This window comes from Scyliorhinus torazame, chromosome 5, assembly GCF_047496885.1.
Source record: "Scyliorhinus torazame isolate Kashiwa2021f chromosome 5, sScyTor2.1, whole genome shotgun sequence".
NCBI lineage: Eukaryota > Metazoa > Chordata > Chondrichthyes > Carcharhiniformes > Scyliorhinidae > Scyliorhinus > Scyliorhinus torazame.
Window position 1 is genome coordinate 198,815,067 of NC_092711.1, and position 17,067 is coordinate 198,832,133.

A 17,067-nucleotide genomic window follows, 5' to 3' on the forward strand; every position below is an offset into this window, starting at 1 on the left:
GTGGATAGCACAATTGCTTCACAGCTCCAAGGTCCCAGGTTCGATTCCGGCTTGGGTCACTGTCTGTGCGGAGTCTGCACATCCTCCCCGTGTGTGCGTGGGTTTCCTCCGAGTGCTCCGGTTTCCTCCCACAGTCCAAAGATGTGCAGGTTAGGTGGAGTGGCCATGATAAATTGCCCTTAGTGTCCAAAATTGCCCTTCATGTTGGGTGGGGTTACTGGGTTATGGGGATAGGGTGGAGGTGTTGATCTTGGGTAGGGTGCTCTTTCCACGAGCCGGTTCAGACTCGATGGGCCGAATGGCCTCCTTCTGTACTGTAAGTTCTATGATCTGTAAGTTCTATGAAACTCGGGTTTTCTCAAGACTGTTCTGACCAACCGCAAAATCAGAATTAGACTGATTTTGGACAAGGAAAGTGGAAAAGGGTCCACAATGTATAGCTGGAAAATGACCGCGCATTGATTTTTCCCCTCTTCTTATGGTCTGATTAGTCTGGTCACTCGCGGTTGGTACGGACAGATCATCTTGACGAAATCAAAGGTCAGTCTGGGGATTAGAAAATTTAACTGATAGGATTTCATAATTGAATTAATTCGGTTTTGGGTTAGTTTTGGAATTGATGGGACATCAAAATGATGGTTTAATTCTATGTGTGAGTGTTTTTGATGAACTGTTGGGACCTCAGATATAGAGGGTTTAGTTCAATTATTCAGCCGAACTTTTTGCCCTTACCCGTGCAAGTATACTTGGGGTAGATCATCGGGTAAATATTTACACTGACTCCCGATACGCCTTCGGGGTAGTTCATGACTTCGGACAGCTCTGGAAGAATAGGGGATTCCTTAACTCGGCCGGCACGGAAATATCCCACCGGGGTTTAGTTAATGACCCTCCTTATGCCCGCGCAGATTTCCGTCATTAAATGCACTGCCCATACAAACGGTAAGACCCCAGTTGACGTTAGTAATGAACAAGCAGATTGTGCAGCGTGGACAGCCGTGCAAATTCAGCAAGTGATGGTGCCTAAAATGTTAAGTCAGACTAAACGATCTGCTATAAATATGTCTGCTTCTGACAAGCCAATGCCAACCATCCAAGATGTCATAAGTGAAGTGTTGGGTACTCTGACACACAGACGAACCAACATGGTTGCGTATGGTACAACGCAGTTTTATTTAATTGAACTAGAAACATAGTAAACTCTGGTATTCAGCACATGGTGAACCTCTGAGTGGCTGGCAATGAGGTCTGTGCCCTGAGCTCTCTCCTGCTCGAGTGCCCAGGAAGTGTTGTGTTCCCTGCTTTGTACTGTGTATGCTCTTGTCTGTGATTGGCTGTCGTGTTGTGTGTGTTGATTGGTCCGTTGATCTGTCCATCATTATGTGTGTGTGTATGTGCTGTGATGTTCACCTGAATATCATGACAATAAGGTTACAGGAGGACGCTCCTGAGAGTGATAAACAAATGTGGAAACGGTTAGGTTGTACATATGATTCTGTTTCCTCTTTATGGACTACGCCAGCACATCAGACTTGTATGTCTGATGTACTGGCTTTATGGGTCATCGAATGTGTACACTTTGCAACTCATTGTGGGGCTCGGGGGCCTAGAGATTTGTTGCTGGACACTTGGTAGCACCCTAAAATGCACCTGTAATCGGTGTTTGATCTGTCAGCAATATAACACCGGCAAAGGTATCCCTTGTGGTATGGGGCAAACCCCGTTGCCCAATGGTCCCTTTGAGATGCTCCAAATGGATTACATCGAGTTAGAAAGGTGTCAATGTTATAAATATGTTTTGGTCATTGTGGATGTGTTCAGCAGATGGGTCGAGGCGTATCCGACCTATGGGAATCGTTAATGTGAAACTTGATGCCATTTGAATGTATTTGTAGAGATTCCTTTGTCTCCAATAGCACTCGATTCGGAAGACCCAGGAGGCTGCTTGTGTTCTGGGTTTTTGTGAAGCGAGTCAGACTTGCAAATCGGGTAAAAATAAATAATACTATGCGTACAAATCCATCTCGAGTTTTATTGAGGCCAGACTGACGGGTAAAGAATTCAACATTTGTCATCCTCCTTATTACAAAATAATCCATCCTCAGTTCATCACAGTCCTGTTGTTTGCTTGCTGGCAGCTACAAAATGGAGGGATTTCTCCTCCATGATTTCTCACTCAAAGCACGGACGTAGAGCACACGTGACGCCAGTGTATGTGCCAGGCATGCAACCTGCTCTCTGCCACTGCTTATGGCGAAGACTCCATCGTTTGTATTTAAAGGCCGGTCGAGGCTGGCATTCTTAAAAGATGGACTCAACATGGACTACTCTCCAAAATCAGTTGCATTCTTGGACATACTCATCTCCATCAATGACGGTCACCTCAGCACTTCGCTTTACCGCAAACCCACGGATAACCTCACGATGCTCCACTTTCTCCAGCTTCCACCCTAAACACATTAAAGAAGTCATCCCCTATGGACAAGCTCTCCGTATACACAGGATCTGCTCAGACGAGGAGGAGCGTAACAGACATCTACAGACGTTGAAAGATGCCCTCGTACGAACGGGATATGGCGCTCGACTCATCGATCGACAGTTCCAACGCGCCACAGCAAAAAACCGCACCGACCTCCTCAGAGGACAAACATGGGACACAACCAACAGAATACCCTTCGTCGTCCAGTGCTTCCCCGGAGCGGAGAAACTACGACATCTTCTTCACAGCCTTCAACACGTCATCGATGAAGATGAACATCTTGCCAAGGTCATCCCCACACCCCCACTACTTGCCTTCAAACAACCGCGCAACCTCAAACAAACCATTGTTTGCAGCAAACTACCCAGCCTTCAGAACTGTGACCACGACACCACACAACCCTGCCATGGCAATCTCTGCAAGACATGCCAGATCATCGACATGGATACCACTATTACACGTGAGAACACCACCCACCAGGTACGCGGTACATACTCGTGCGACTCGGCCAACGTTGTCTACCTCATACGCTGCAGGAAAGGATGGCCCGAAGCATTGTACATTGGCGAGACCATGCAGACGCTGCGACAACGAATGAACGGATATCATGCGACAATCACCAGGCAGGAATGTTCCCTTCCAGTCGGGGAACACTTCAGCAGTCAAGGGCATTCAGCCTCTGATCTCCGGGTAAGCGTTCTCCAAAGTGGCCTTCAGGACGCGCGACAACGCAGAATCGCCGAGCAGAAGCTTATAGCCAAGTTCCGCACACATGAGTGCGGCCTCAACCGGGACCTGGGATTCATGTCGCATTACATTCATCCCCCACCATCTGGCCTGCGAAATCCGACCAACTGTCCTGGCTTGACACAATTCACACCTCTTTAACCTGGGGTTACCCCATCTCTGGATCTGTGAAGATTTAATCACCAGCTAATGCTCGCATTCCAAGCATTGTCTGGCATCTTTGAATCTGTCTATATATATGTTTCTGGAACATACCTCTTCATTCACCTGAGGAAGGAGCAGCGCTCTGAAAGCTAGTGACATCGAAACAAACCTGTTGGACTTTAACCTGGTGTTGTAAATCTTCTTACTGTTCTTAAAAGATGGTCACGGCTGGGTGCTTCTAAGTGCCCTGCCCCAATTTTGCAGACTTTCTTGGGATGTAGGACCCTGGGCCCTGAAATTAGGCCTCATTACTGTGAGAAATGAACATTTTTGTGTTGTTTTTACATGTATAAACTCTGGTTCACAATTAGGATGTCAACAATGAAGCATGATGGGAAAATTAACATGTCAAGTTCTGAGTAAGCTATAGTGAGCGAATTGTTGTAACTATGTACCAGGATGACCTTCGGGGAAGAACGGGATGTACAATAACAGAAATTGCTAAGCAAGGGGGAAGATAGCAGGTGTAAGCAGGGGGCCTCATTCTTATCTTTAATTGACGGTCCAAGGATATACCAGGAGCGGACAGAAATCACTATGCAAGGGGGAGGCCAAATAAGGGATCACTGATAAGGGAACTGCCCATTCTATAGTTTGTGGGATGTGTTTCTCACAGATTGTTTCTCACGGATTGTATTTTCATGGATTGTATATAACAAAGTGATGCTGTGTGAATTCTTTGTGTCTGCTATTGCTTACTGGCGGCACCCGCTCTTGCAAGATCGATAATAAATACTTCTTCACAATTTGACTAAGTGTAAATTATTAACAGGTGAGCGGTGTTTCTCACAATTGGGGGCTCGTGGCTGGGATAGTTTTCATTGATCGAGGGGGGCGACTCAAGAGGAACAGAGAAGACGCGTCCCGTTATTTATACGGTCTCGTACTTCATCTTGAGTGGTTACCCACGGCCAACTGAACACGTTCCTAGGGTAGTCATTCTGAAGAAGCAAGTAACGGATTATAGTGGCAGGCACGCCGTGAGTGAAGTCAGGCAACTCTGTGCACGGAGCAAGGTAAGAAAAACGGCTTTTAAGTACTACCTTGTTGACTTGGGTTCATATCTAAACATCCGCAAGGGCGGATTGATGATATAAGGACTCTGGAGTTTATATCTAAACATCCGTGTAAGTGTATGGGCGGATTGATGATATAAGTACTTTCAGGACTGTGATTGTTTTGACAGACCGGTCATAACTAGACACTTTACTTAGAAATAAGTGAAAGTTGAGTACATTACAATGGGAAGTAAAAACTCGAAACAAGGAGACGGCTGATAAGAGAATCCCTAAGAATATCCCACCAGAAAGTCCAGTGGGTCGGATGATAGTGAATTGGGATTTTGAGAGCCACGTACAAAAAAATAAGGACAGGAAAACAATGATAAAATTTTGTTGCTTCACATGGATAAAAGAAGCAACCCGTAAACCCTCAGTCTTTTGGCCGAAATACGGTTCGGACGAAGATTGGGTGTGCCAAATTTTGAATATATATGTCAATGATAAAAAACCCTGTTCCGATAAAGAAGCTACGCGAGTTGTTGGCTTCCTAGCAGGAACCCCACCCGAATATATCCATTAATCCCACAGGGCGAAGATGTTCGCACAGCCCCTCTTAAACAATGGGACGTCCTAGATAATTTGCCACCCCCTTATAAGAATAAGTCAAACGACAAGGACTCGCAAAATGACCAACAAATGAATAAAGGCAAATCAGAGAAAGTCCCTGAAAAAGAAGGAGCGAGTCAAATGATATTAAGATCCACAAAAGGACAGGGAAAGGAGCACGAAATAACAAAAATGAACCTCCTTCGGGAAGTCCCTATTGGAGAGGGAGAAGTAGGATTTGTAAATTCTCCTTAAGATTCAGGAGAAGTCAGAGCATTAAAAAAAAAAGATATCTATGTACGTTAATGGATGACCCCTTAGGACTGGAGGAACAATTCAATCAGTTCTTAGGTCCTAATATATACACATGGACCGAATTAATGTCTATTATGAGTATCCTATTCACGGGGGAAGGGGTATGATTAGAAGAGCAGGCATGCGACTGTGGGAGAATAAACACCCGCCAGGGGGAAGAGAGAGAGACAGAGAGAGAGAGAGGGACAGAGAGATACAGAGAGAGGGAGACAGGCAGAGAGAGAGATACAGAGACAGAGAGAGAGAACAGAGAGACAGAGAGAGACAGAGAGAGAAAGAGACAGAGAGAGACAGAGAGAGACAGGCAGAGAGAGAGAGATGCAGAGACAGAGAGAGAGAACAGAGAGAGACAGAGAGAGACAGAGAGAGAAAGAGACAGAGAGAGACAAAGAGAGAGATACAGAGACAGAGAGATACAGAGAACAGAGAGAGAGAGAGATACAGAGGGACAAAGAGAGAAAGAGACAGAGAGAGAGAGATACAGAGAACAGAGAGAGACAGAGAGAGAGAGAGAGACAGAGAACAGAGAGAGAGAGACTGAGAGACATAGAGAGAGAGAGACAGGCAGAGAGAGAGAGAGATACAGAGACAGAGAGAGAAAGAGACAGAGAGAGAGAGACAGAGAGAGAGAGATACAGAGACAGAGAGAGAGACAGAGACAGAGAGATACAGAGAGAGAACAGAGAGACAGAGAGAGACAGAGAGAGAAAGAGACAGAGAGAGATACAGAGAACAGAGAGAGACAGAGAGAGACAGATACAGAGAACAGAGACAGAGAGAGATACAGAGAACAGAGAGAGACAGAGAGAGATACAGAGAACAGAGAGAGACAGAGACAGAGAGAGAGAGAGACAGGCAGAGAGAGAGAGAGACAGAGAGAGAGATACAGAGAAAGGGACAGAGAGATACAGACAGAGAGAGACAGAGAGAGAGAGATACAGAGAACAGAGAGAGAGAGAGAGAGACAGAGAAGGCTGCAACATGCCTGAAGTCACTGTTTCAAAACAGAGAGAGAGAGAGAGAGAGAGAGACAATTTGTTACAGAGAAGGCTGCAAATACTGAACTATCACGCAAGTTCCCAATATAGCATACAACCCTGCCAACCGCAGGGGCCCAACAGCCAGGCATTTCAAAATAATTATTATAATTAATAATCAAATTTGATACTACTGATTCAGTATTAATAAATTATACAATATAATAGTCAAACAGTTGATTGATCAGTAACATTTCAATAATAGTATTTCAGCTCAAATTCATCGATTGTAAGGGTTGGATTGCTGCCAAATTCCCGTTATCAGGTGTCCTTGAATGATCTGTTCTTTTTAATCAAAGTTGTTTTGGGTTTTTTTTAAGACCAGCTTCCACATAGTTTGAAGTTATGATTTTCAGTCTAATTCAAAACATTTATTTTAAAATATCAAACACAATAAATGATTAAACATATAGGTTTTCTGTAGATGAATTTGTCGATTCTATTAAAGAAGGCACTACTAGAAGTTTGGAGATAAATTGGGACTTCCACGCTCCTTGGCACCCCCCCCCCCTCATCGGGTCGGGTGGAAAGGATGAATCAAACCCTTAAAAGTCATTTGTCAAAAATAATACTAGAAACTAGGCTCCCCTGGACAAAATGCTTACCGATAGCCCTTCTAAGAATCCGAACGGCTCCAAGAAAAGATTTGGGGTTGTCCCCATACGAAATGTTGTTCGGATTGCCATACCTTGGAACAATGGGGGAATTGCTCATTGCAGAATGTAATGATATCTATGTAAAGAAATATATACTGGCACTGTTCCTCATTGTCATTCCTCAGGAGACAAGGACTGCTAGCGCAGACACCTCCCCTTGAATTCGCAGTCCACAAATTTAAACCAGAAGATTGGGTACTGGTGAAATCGTGGCAGGAAACCAAGCTTCAACCCACTTGGGAAGGACCGTTCCTGGTTTTGTTAACCACAGAGACTGCCATACGAACCGCGGAAAAAGGTTGGACTCATTACAGCAGAACGAAGGGTCCTGTTAAATCACCACCTGAACAGGAACAATGGCATGTGGAGGCCACTGAGGAACCATTAAAGATAAGATTGAAAAGACACTAAATCCTGAACTGTTCAATAATATGACGGAACTACAGCTAAAATGGACTATGCAATGTATAATAATATTAATGATGTGGGAGTTCGGAATCGGTCATATGTTTACGTTGACAATCACAGAAAATCGGTACCCTCAGGTAATACGGACTGATCTATGCACCCTCATAGACTGCGAGTCAGCGGGGAATGGAAAGGAGTTTAGGGTAGATTCTCTTCATTATTACCGAGGGGGAAAGATTACGGAAAGGGAGGGCTGGCTGAAAAGGTTCTGCCAATTGCCCAGAGGGGCACCACCGGTCATATCCATTCACCAGATTAATGGAAATTCCCCCTCAACGTGCAAGGCTGGAACTTGTCACCCCGCATACATCACCGTAAAACACACGGCCTGGATTGAGACAGGCAATAGGGTTTGTTCACTTAGACATGAGATATTCGGGGTAAACATGAGAAATGGCAAGACTGAATGCTGCTTCCGTATCTCATTAGACCAGGGAGCAACTTCCACTAATGGAACTAGGAACGACAAGGCGGAGAAAGGACAGGGAGTCAAAATAATTGAAGTAAAAGATTTAGAGCAAGCCTTTGAGATAGAGACCGGCTATGAGGAACAGAATGCGTGGATTGAGTGGGTGAGGTATTCGGCCCAGACGCTGAAGAAAGACAATTGTTATGCTTGCGCATCAGGTAGACCACAGGCCCATATGGAGCCCTTTCCACTGGGGTGGACAGACAATAGAGGGAGCATGGAATGTATGATGGCCCTGTACCAAGATGCGACAGCCTGGGGCAACAAGACCTGCACTGCACTATCTCTGATGTTTCCTCCTGTTAATAAGAAATTATCAGCAAACCCTTCCTCCTTCTTGGTTACCGTGACGCATCACAAATCGTGTATAAGTCTTTCTGATACGGGGCTAAGTAAAGATATGGGAGAACTCAAGACTTGTATTGAGACTAAGAATGTGACCACCCAGGGCAATTACTCATCATTAAAAATACCACGTGCGGATATATGGTGGTTTTTCAGAGGAAAGATTCTAAGACCCACTCTACCCCCCCAATGGAAAGGGACATGCGCATTAGTTCAGCTCGCCATTCCGTTCAGTATAGCCTATGAAAGACAAGAGGAGAGGGGGAGTGTAAAAGGTGAACGATCTAAACGGGGCATACCCACCTCATTTGATGACAGTATTTACCTGGACCCCGTTGGCATTCCCAGAGGAGTACCAGATGAGTTCAAAGCCCGAAATCAGATTGCAGCTGGGTTTGAGTCCCTCTTCTGGTGGGTTACGATCAATAAGAATGTGGATTGGATAAACTATATATACTATAATCAACAGAGGTTCATCAATTATACCAGGGACGCTGTGAAGGGCATAGCGGAACAACTGGACGCAACCAGTAGAATGGCCTGGGAGAATGGATTGGCTCTGGATATGATTTTGGCAGAGAAAGGTGGTGTATGCGTTATGCTTAAGGGACAGTGTTGCACGTTTATCCCCAACAACACGGCACCCGACGGATCGATTACCCGTGCGCTACAAGGGTTAACCACTCTGGCTGAGGAAATGGCAGACAACTCAGGGGCAGACACATCCATGACTGGGTGGCTTGAATCAATGTTTGCGAAATGGAAAGGGTTAATTGTATCCATCCTCACCTCCGTCATCGTGGTGATAGGAGCGTTGGCGGCAATAGGCTGTTGCATCATCCCGTGCGTAAGAGGCTTGGTGCAGAGGCTCATCGAAACAGCCTTGACCAAGCAGATGCCATTACCCCTGGGTAAAGGAGGCCAGGATACAATTTGCCTACTAGAAAGAGGGAAGACTGAAGGAGTGGATGGCCCCATAGAAAGGGAAATTGAGAGGATGTTGGACAATTTTGGGGTAGGTTAGAAGAGGCTACAAAGTGTAAAAAGCAACAAGAGTAAAAAGAAAAAAAATGGGGATTTGTGAGAAATGAACATTTTTGTGTTGTTTTTACATGTATAAACTCTGGTTCACAATTAAGATGTCAACAATGAAGCATGATGGGAAAATTAACATGTCAAGTTCTGAGTAAGCTGTAGTGAACGAATTGTTGTAACTATGTACCAGGATGACCTTCGGGGAAGAACGGGATGTACAATAACAGAAATTGCTAAGTAAGGGGGAAGATAGCAGGTGTAAGCAGGGGGCCTCATTCTTATCTTTAATTGACGGTCCAAGGATATACCAGGAGCGGACAGAAATCACTATGCAAGGGGGAGGCCAAATAAGGGATCACTGATAAGGGAACTGCCCTTTCTATAGTTTGTGGGATGTGTTTCTCATGGATTGTTTCTCACGGATTGTATTTTCATGGATTGTATGCTGTGTGAATTCTTCGTGTCTGTTATTGCTCTTGCAAGATCGATAATAAATACTTCTTCAGAATTTGACTAAGTGTAAATTATTAACAGGTGAGCGGTGTTTCTCACATTACCCTCAAACAGGACAGTCACGTAATTTATTCCTAAAACCTAAGGATTTAAATAATCCACTAATGAGGGTTATACATTAACAATCATTCTGGTTACACTGAATAAGATTGTTGCTGAAAACAAACATTCCAGGTTATCAATGTCAGAGAAAAAACATTGACTTTTACTAGGGAATCTGGGGTTTGTATTTCCATTCCCTCCTCATCCGAAAAATTTCGCCCTCCAAGTCTTTTTCCCTCCCTTCTCTGGACATTGGCTTCATTCAGCACCTCGGTCCTCCGACTGCTCGCTCGGTCCTCCCAGCACTGGCTCCTCCCAGCTCTCGGTCCTCCCAGTTCTCGGTCTTCCCAGCTGTCGGTCCTCCCAGCGCCCGGTCCTCCCAGGGCTGCTCTTGCCGTGGCCCTCCAGTATCCCAGGATGCCCGGCGCTCTATAAGGGTTGCGCGGTGACGTCAGCACGCTCTTTCTGCTCAGCGCCGGCCCGGGAAGATGGTGAGTGAGGAGGAGCTTGAGGCCCGCCGGTGAATCCGCCGCCATCCGATCCCCGCACTAGCGCCGCCGCCATCCGACCATCCCTGAAGCCTGCCTCCCGCGCCTGTCGGGGGAATTGGGCCGATGGAGGGATCGATAAGGCGGTGGCGGCTATTGCCTCCTGGGGCCAGAGCCCGGCCTACAGCGGGCGGGGAGGGGGGGCTATATAGGAAGGGTTATAAACAACAAGAAGTTACATTTATATAGCACCTATGACCCACACAGCCAAGGTGCTAGGGCAGATGGACATGGAGACACTGAGAGGCAGGAAACATGGTCACAAGAGCTGGGTGATCTTGGGGCCCAGGCGCTGATGGTGGAGCGAGTAGGTGATATTGGAGATGCTCCCAAGAGGGGGGAATCGGGAGAAGCACCGATATCATGAGGGTCGAGGGGATCGAGATAAGGAGGGGAGAGCCTGTGAGAGGTATTTGATGATGGGGAGGATTTCAAAACTGAGTGCACATCTGGGAGCAGACGTAGGCCAGCCAGGGGAATGTGTGTTAAGACACGGCAGCCAGGAGGGTGTTCTAATAGTCGAGTCTATTGGATGCAAAAACCAGATAATTCTGGGAAAACCCAGCAGGTCTTGACAGCATCCCGCAGGGCGAGAAAAGAGTCCGCATGACAAACATGTGGAGACAGATGAAGTTGGCTGCTGTTGTAGAGGTACGTAGGCAGTTTAGCAATGGCAAGGATGTCCTTTAGGGTAGCACAGTTGTTTCACAGCTCCAAGGGCCCCAGGTTCGATTCCTGGCTTGGGTCGTTGTGTGTGGAGTCTGCATGTTCCCCCCATGTCTGAGTGGGTTTTCTCCGGTTTCCTCCCACTGTCCAAAGATGAGCAGGTTAGGTGGATTGGCCATGATAAATTGCCCTTAGTGCCCAAAAAGCTTAGGTGGGGTGATGGGGATAGGGTGGAGGCATGGGCTTAAGTGGGGTGCTCTTTCCAAGAGCTGGTGCAGATTAGATGGGACTCCTGCTCTGTAAATTCTGTGATACTATATAAGGTCAGAAACGCATTTCTGGATTGAATATAATGCCACGGTTATGAAATCAGGTTCAACTTCAGCCTATTGGCACAGAGGGAACAGCTTGTGATGGACTCAGCTTTGGCCTATCCATTGTTTGGAGGGAATTTTGTTCCATACCAGAAAAGATTGGGAATCTGAAGATGTTAAAGGGTTAGAGCTGGGTGTCATGTTTGGGAATTAGAGCTGAGTTTTCAAGAGGTGTTGTTGAGTTGCAGGAGGTAGATTCAAAATAGGAGGGATCCAAAGATACATCCTTATGATCACAAATCTTGTTTTAGAGAAAGGTGATCCAGTGATCCCCTCCCGTCATGTAGTCTGTAGGGCTAAGCTGGGATGAAATGTTCCTTTTCAGTAGGGGGTCCAGATATTGTGTTGTAGAGCACGGCAAATGAATTGCGTAAAATCTTGTGTTGTAATTTTCTTCACTGCTATTCTTTTGCAGGTCAACGTACCAAAGACCCGGCGGACATACTGCAAGAAATGTCGTAGGCATCAGCCCCACAAGGTTACCCAGTACAAGAAGGGAAAGGATTCCCTCTACGCACAGGGTAAGTTAGTAATCACTGGTGGCGATTAGTGCAGGCGGTAATGCCCAGACTCTTACGCAGAATATCTTGTGCTGAAAGTCGGATGTCACATGGTGACTGATCACAGCTGCTGGCCGGCGTGGAGAAACTCTGGGAGAAGGCAGCTTTCTAGCACTAACTAGAGCCTGGTGCTAGAAAGGCTGCTTGACTGGCAGAAAGTTTGCTACTGACCAGTGTCTGAGAGCATTGCAGGTGCGTGGACTTCTCTGGTATCATAGTTGATTGTGTTGGGTGTTTTCATAATGTGGATATGGGATTTTGGGGGGGGGAACACCAAGACAAGTGTTTTTGTTAAGGGATGTAGGGTTAGGTGTTGAATCCAATGTTCAGTCTACATTATCTTTTCCTACAGGTAAGAGACGTTATGACAGAAAGCAGAGTGGTTATGGTGGACAGACAAAACCTATATTTCGGAAAAAGGTAAGAGGAGTGGAGTTTGGGCTACACTGGTTAGAAAGGGGTCGGTTTAGCTCTCCTCGCTCGACAGCTAGTTCATGATGCAGAGCGAGGCCAGCAGCGCGGGTTCAATTCCCATGAAGGCCTTTTCAACCTTGCCTGAGGTGTGATCCTCAGGTTAAATCACCACCAGTCAACTCTTCTCTCCCTCCCCCTCAAAGGGAAATGCAGCTTATGGTCATCTGGGACTATGGTGAGATGTTGGTGCCTTGTCCTCTTGACTGATGGTATTCAAAGAAAATTGGAGAGTAGACCGGTTATGATGCAGGAAGAGACATTCAGTAATATCATGGTTGATCTGATAGTAACCTCAAGTCGACATCCTGCCTATCCCCAAATAATCATCATCCCCCTTGCTCACGAAGAATCTATCATCCCCCTCTGCCGTAAGAATATTCAGCGGTTCTGCTTTCAAGGGTTTGGTGCATCCCGACGTGCAATTTTTATATTAATTTGTTTCTTGGTTTCTTCCTCCCATTTCAGTACTTGTGAAGTTGCAATTTCTTTGCTGATTAGCAGTGAGGGTGTCTCTCTCAGCCATTCCCATCCTGTCCTCAACTCGTACTGGCTCCAGTTATTAGCGATCACATTGACTAAAGCAGTTTGGATGCTTGGGAGGGGTTATAATAATCTTTATTAGTGTCACAAGTCGGCTTACATTAACACTGAAATGAAGTTACTGTGAAAAACCCCTAGTCGCCACATTCTGGCGCCTGTTGGGGCACACCGAGGGAGCATTCAGAATGGTCAATTCACTCGACAAGCACAAATTTTGGGACTGGTGGGAGGAAACCGGAGCATCCGGAGGAAACCATCGCAGTCACTGGGAGAACGTGCAGACTCCGCACAGTGACCCATGCCGGGAATAGAACCCTGGTGCTGTGAAGCAACTGCTTCGTGCCGCCTTAAAAGATAGTACCAAGTCTTACAACACCAGGTTAAAGTCCAACAGGTTTGTTTCGATGTCACTAGCTTTCGGGGCGCTGCTCCTTCCTCAGGTGGCGTTGAGGTTCCATCTACTTGATGAACCAAATAAACTAAGTTAAATTAACTGAGGGGCAAATTAGATGGGGCAGCTCCTTAAAGGAATACTGGTGTTGAGGTTCCACAGCGAAAGGAAAGTTGGATAGTGTGGGCTCATTAATTGGGAGCATTGAGAGCAACCAGGGTTTTAATGTGTGAGTATTATGTTTTCAGGCTAAGACCACAAAGAAGATTGTGCTGAGACTGGAGTGCGTGGAGCCCAACTGTCGGTCAAAGAGAATGCTGGCCATCAAGAGGTGCAAGCACTTTGAGCTGGGAGGAGATAAGAAGAGGAAGGTAAGCGTGTCTGATTGTTCTGGATCTGAGACTGGAAGCTCTGGATACTTGGCAACATGATACTGAAGCTATACTGTGAGGTTGGCCTGTTAACCTGATCCCAGGGATGGGAGGAGAATATTTACATGTTACATTCTGGCCCTGTGTCTGACGTTGTACAATTTCCAAAGATGATGTGCTTATTGGCACCCTTTGCCATGCTAAGTCTGGTTCGAGACTTTGGTGTTGCATTGCACGCTGCCAATTCAACACTGAGCTGGAGCTATTGATTCTGTAAGTCTTGTAATTGTGCAATGAGAGGATGCAGATTGGTGTTGTGGGAGTCTTTGACAGGGTAGTGCGGAAGGATCTTTTATTTGACCTGTGCTATACTTGTCCTGGGGGTGTTTGATGGGGACAGTGCAGAGGGAACTTTGCTCTGTATCTAACACCATGCTGTACCTGTCCTGGGAGTGGTGATGGGGACAGTGTTGAGGGAGCTTTACTCTGTATCTAAACCCCTGCTGTCCTGGGAGTATTTGATGTGGCAGAGTAGAGGAGGCTTTACTTTGTATCTAACTCTGTCCTGTACCTATCCTGGGAGTGTTTGATGGGGACAGTGGAGTGGGAGCCTTATTCAGTATCTAACCTTATGCTGTACTTATCGTGGGGGTAGTGGTGGGGAGAGTGTAGAACATTACAGCGCAGTACAGGCCCTTCGGCCCTCGATGTTGCGCCGACCTGTGAAACCACTCTAAAGCCCATCTACACTATTCCCTTATCGTCCATATGTCTATCCAATGACCATTTGAATGCCCTTAGTGTTGGCGAGTCCACTACTGTTGCAGGCAGGGAATTCCACAACCTTACTACTCTCCGAGTAAAGAACCTTCCTCTGACATCTGTCTTATATCTACCTCTCCTCAATTTAAAGCTATGTCCCCTCTTGCTAGACATCACCATCCGGGGAAGAAGGCTCTCACTGTCCACCCTATCCAATTCTCTGTTCATCTTGTATGCCTCAATTAAGTCACCTCTTAACCTTCTCTCTAATGAAAACAGCCTCATGTCCCTCAGCCTTCCCTCGTAAGATCTTCCCTCCATACCAGGCAACATTCTGGTAAATCTCCTCTGCACCTTTTCCAATGCTTCCACATCCTTCCTATAATGCGGCGACCAGAATTGCACGTAATACTCCAAATGCGGCCGCACCAGAGTTTTGTACAGCTGCAACATGGCCTCATGGCTCTGAAACTCAATCCCTCTACCAAAAAAAGCTAACACACCGTACGCTTTCTTAACAACTCTCTCAACCTGGGTGGCAACTTTCAGGGATCTATGTACATGGACACCGAGATCTCTCTTCTCATCCACACTACCAAGAATCTTGCCATTAGCCCAGTACTCTGTCTTCCTGTTATTCCTTCCAAAATGAATCACCTCACACTTTTCTGCATTAAACTCCATTTGCCCCCTCTCAACCGTGTTGACTATCTCTAATCAAATTAATCCTTTCCAGATGATTATACATCCTATCTCTTATAAACCTTTCGAAGACCTCGCCCACAACAGAAGTAAGGCTCACTGGTCTATAGTTACCAGGGTTGTCTCTACTCCCCTTCTTGAACAAGGGGACATTTGCTATCCTCCAGTCTCCTGGCACTATTCCTGTAGACAAAGATGACTTAAAGATCAAAGCCAAAGGCTCCGCAATCTCCTCCCTAGCTTCCCAGAGAATCCTAGGATAAATCTCACCCGGCCCAGGAGACTTATCTATTTTCACACTTTCCAGAATTGCTTACACCTCCTCCTTATGAACCTCAAGCCCTTCTAGTCTAGTAGCCTGAATCTCAGTATTCTCCTCGACAACATTGTCTTTTTCCTGTGTGAATACTGACAAAAAATATTCATTTAGCACCTCCTATCTCCTCGCACTCCATGCACAACTTCCCACTACTGTCCTTGACTGGCCCTACTCTTACCCTAGTCATTCTTTTATTCCTGACATATCTATAGAAAGCTTTAGGGTTATCCTTGATCCTACCTGCCAAAGACTTCTCGTGTTCTTTCCTGGCTCTTCGCTCTCTCTTCAGGTCCTTCCTAGCTAACTTGTAACTCTCAAGCGTCCTAACTGAACCTTCATGTTTCATCTTTACATAAGCCTCCTTCTTCATCTTGACAAGTGTTTCAACTGCTTTAGTAAACCACGGTTCCCTCGCTCGACCACTTCCTCCCTGCCTGACAGATACATACTTACCAAGGACATGCAGTAGCTGTTCCTAGAGGGAGCTTTACTCTGTATCTAAAACCCTGCTGCACCTGTTCTGGGTGTGTTTGATGTAGTGGAGTAGAGGGAGCTTTACTCTGCAGCTGCCTTGAGAGTGCTGGATGCTGACAGCAGGCATAGGAAGGTTAAATGTGACACAGATTTGTCATAGCCTCACAAAAAGGTGATGCTCGTGGATGAAGCTGTGATGCCTTGAGTTATACTGAAGTGGAGATGCTGGCGTTGGACTGGGGTCTTACAACACCAGGTTAAAGTCCAACAGGTTTGTTTGGAAACACTAGCTTTCGGAGCACAGCTGCTTCATCAGGTGAGTCCTGATGAAGGAACACTCACCGAGCGAGCCCTGGGAAGACCGAGGTGTTGAGTTGCTCCGAAAGCTAGTGATTCCAAGCAAACCTGTTGGACTTTAACCTGGTGTTGTCGGATTTCTTATTGAGTTATATTGATAGTAACCTTGGTCAATATTACTGCTGTTGACTAGATCAGATGTTTGCTAACCTTCGCTCTCTGCTTGTTTTCCAGGGCCAAGTCATCCAGTTCTAAGCTGCATTCTTGTATTTTGGAGTACCAATTCACAATAAAATTCATCAAAGGTTATTGCTGTTGACTGCCTTCTCTCTTCCCCCTACCCCTTCCATTCTCCCCGAATGCCTTGTGCAAAATGCAAAACCTTTGGCCTCAGCTGGAGTATTGTGTATATTTGGGCCTGGAAGCAATGTAGATACTAATTACAGGTCTCAATATGTTGAGTGACTGGGCAGAACGCACCAGATTTGGGGTGACTCGGTGGTATTGTGATTAGCACTGCTGGCTCGCTGGGGGAGGGTCGGTGAAGACTCAATGGGTCAAATGAATTCCTTCTGCAACATAGGGGATCTCCGAAATGGTGAAAGGCTGGAGGGGATCTAGGTGCACAGATCAAAGAACAATTCAGTGCAGGAACAGGCCCTTCGGCCTCCA

General features: G+C 46.1%; 2 protein-coding genes across 2 annotated transcripts; both read left to right on the forward strand.

The window, feature by feature from the left end:
• Window positions 1-3,718: 3,718 nt before the first annotated feature.
• Window positions 3,719-9,776, forward strand: LOC140420871 (uncharacterized). Its single transcript, XM_072504969.1, has 2 exons — window positions 3,719-4,446; window positions 7,171-9,776. Exon 2 carries the CDS (start codon window positions 7,477-7,479, stop codon window positions 9,349-9,351), a length of 1,875 nt encoding a protein of 624 aa, XP_072361070.1. The 5' UTR covers window positions 3,719-4,446; window positions 7,171-7,476; the 3' UTR covers window positions 9,352-9,776.
• Window positions 9,777-10,326: 550 nt separating this feature from the next.
• rpl36a (ribosomal protein L36A) lies at window positions 10,327-16,704 on the forward strand. Its single transcript, XM_072504972.1, has 5 exons — window positions 10,327-10,408; window positions 11,921-12,026; window positions 12,418-12,485; window positions 13,719-13,841; window positions 16,630-16,704. The coding sequence occupies exons 1-5, from the start codon at window positions 10,406-10,408 to the stop codon at window positions 16,648-16,650; spliced, it is 321 nt and encodes a 106-aa protein (XP_072361073.1). The 5' UTR covers window positions 10,327-10,405; the 3' UTR covers window positions 16,651-16,704.
• The last annotated feature ends 363 nt before the right edge of the window (window positions 16,705-17,067 follow it).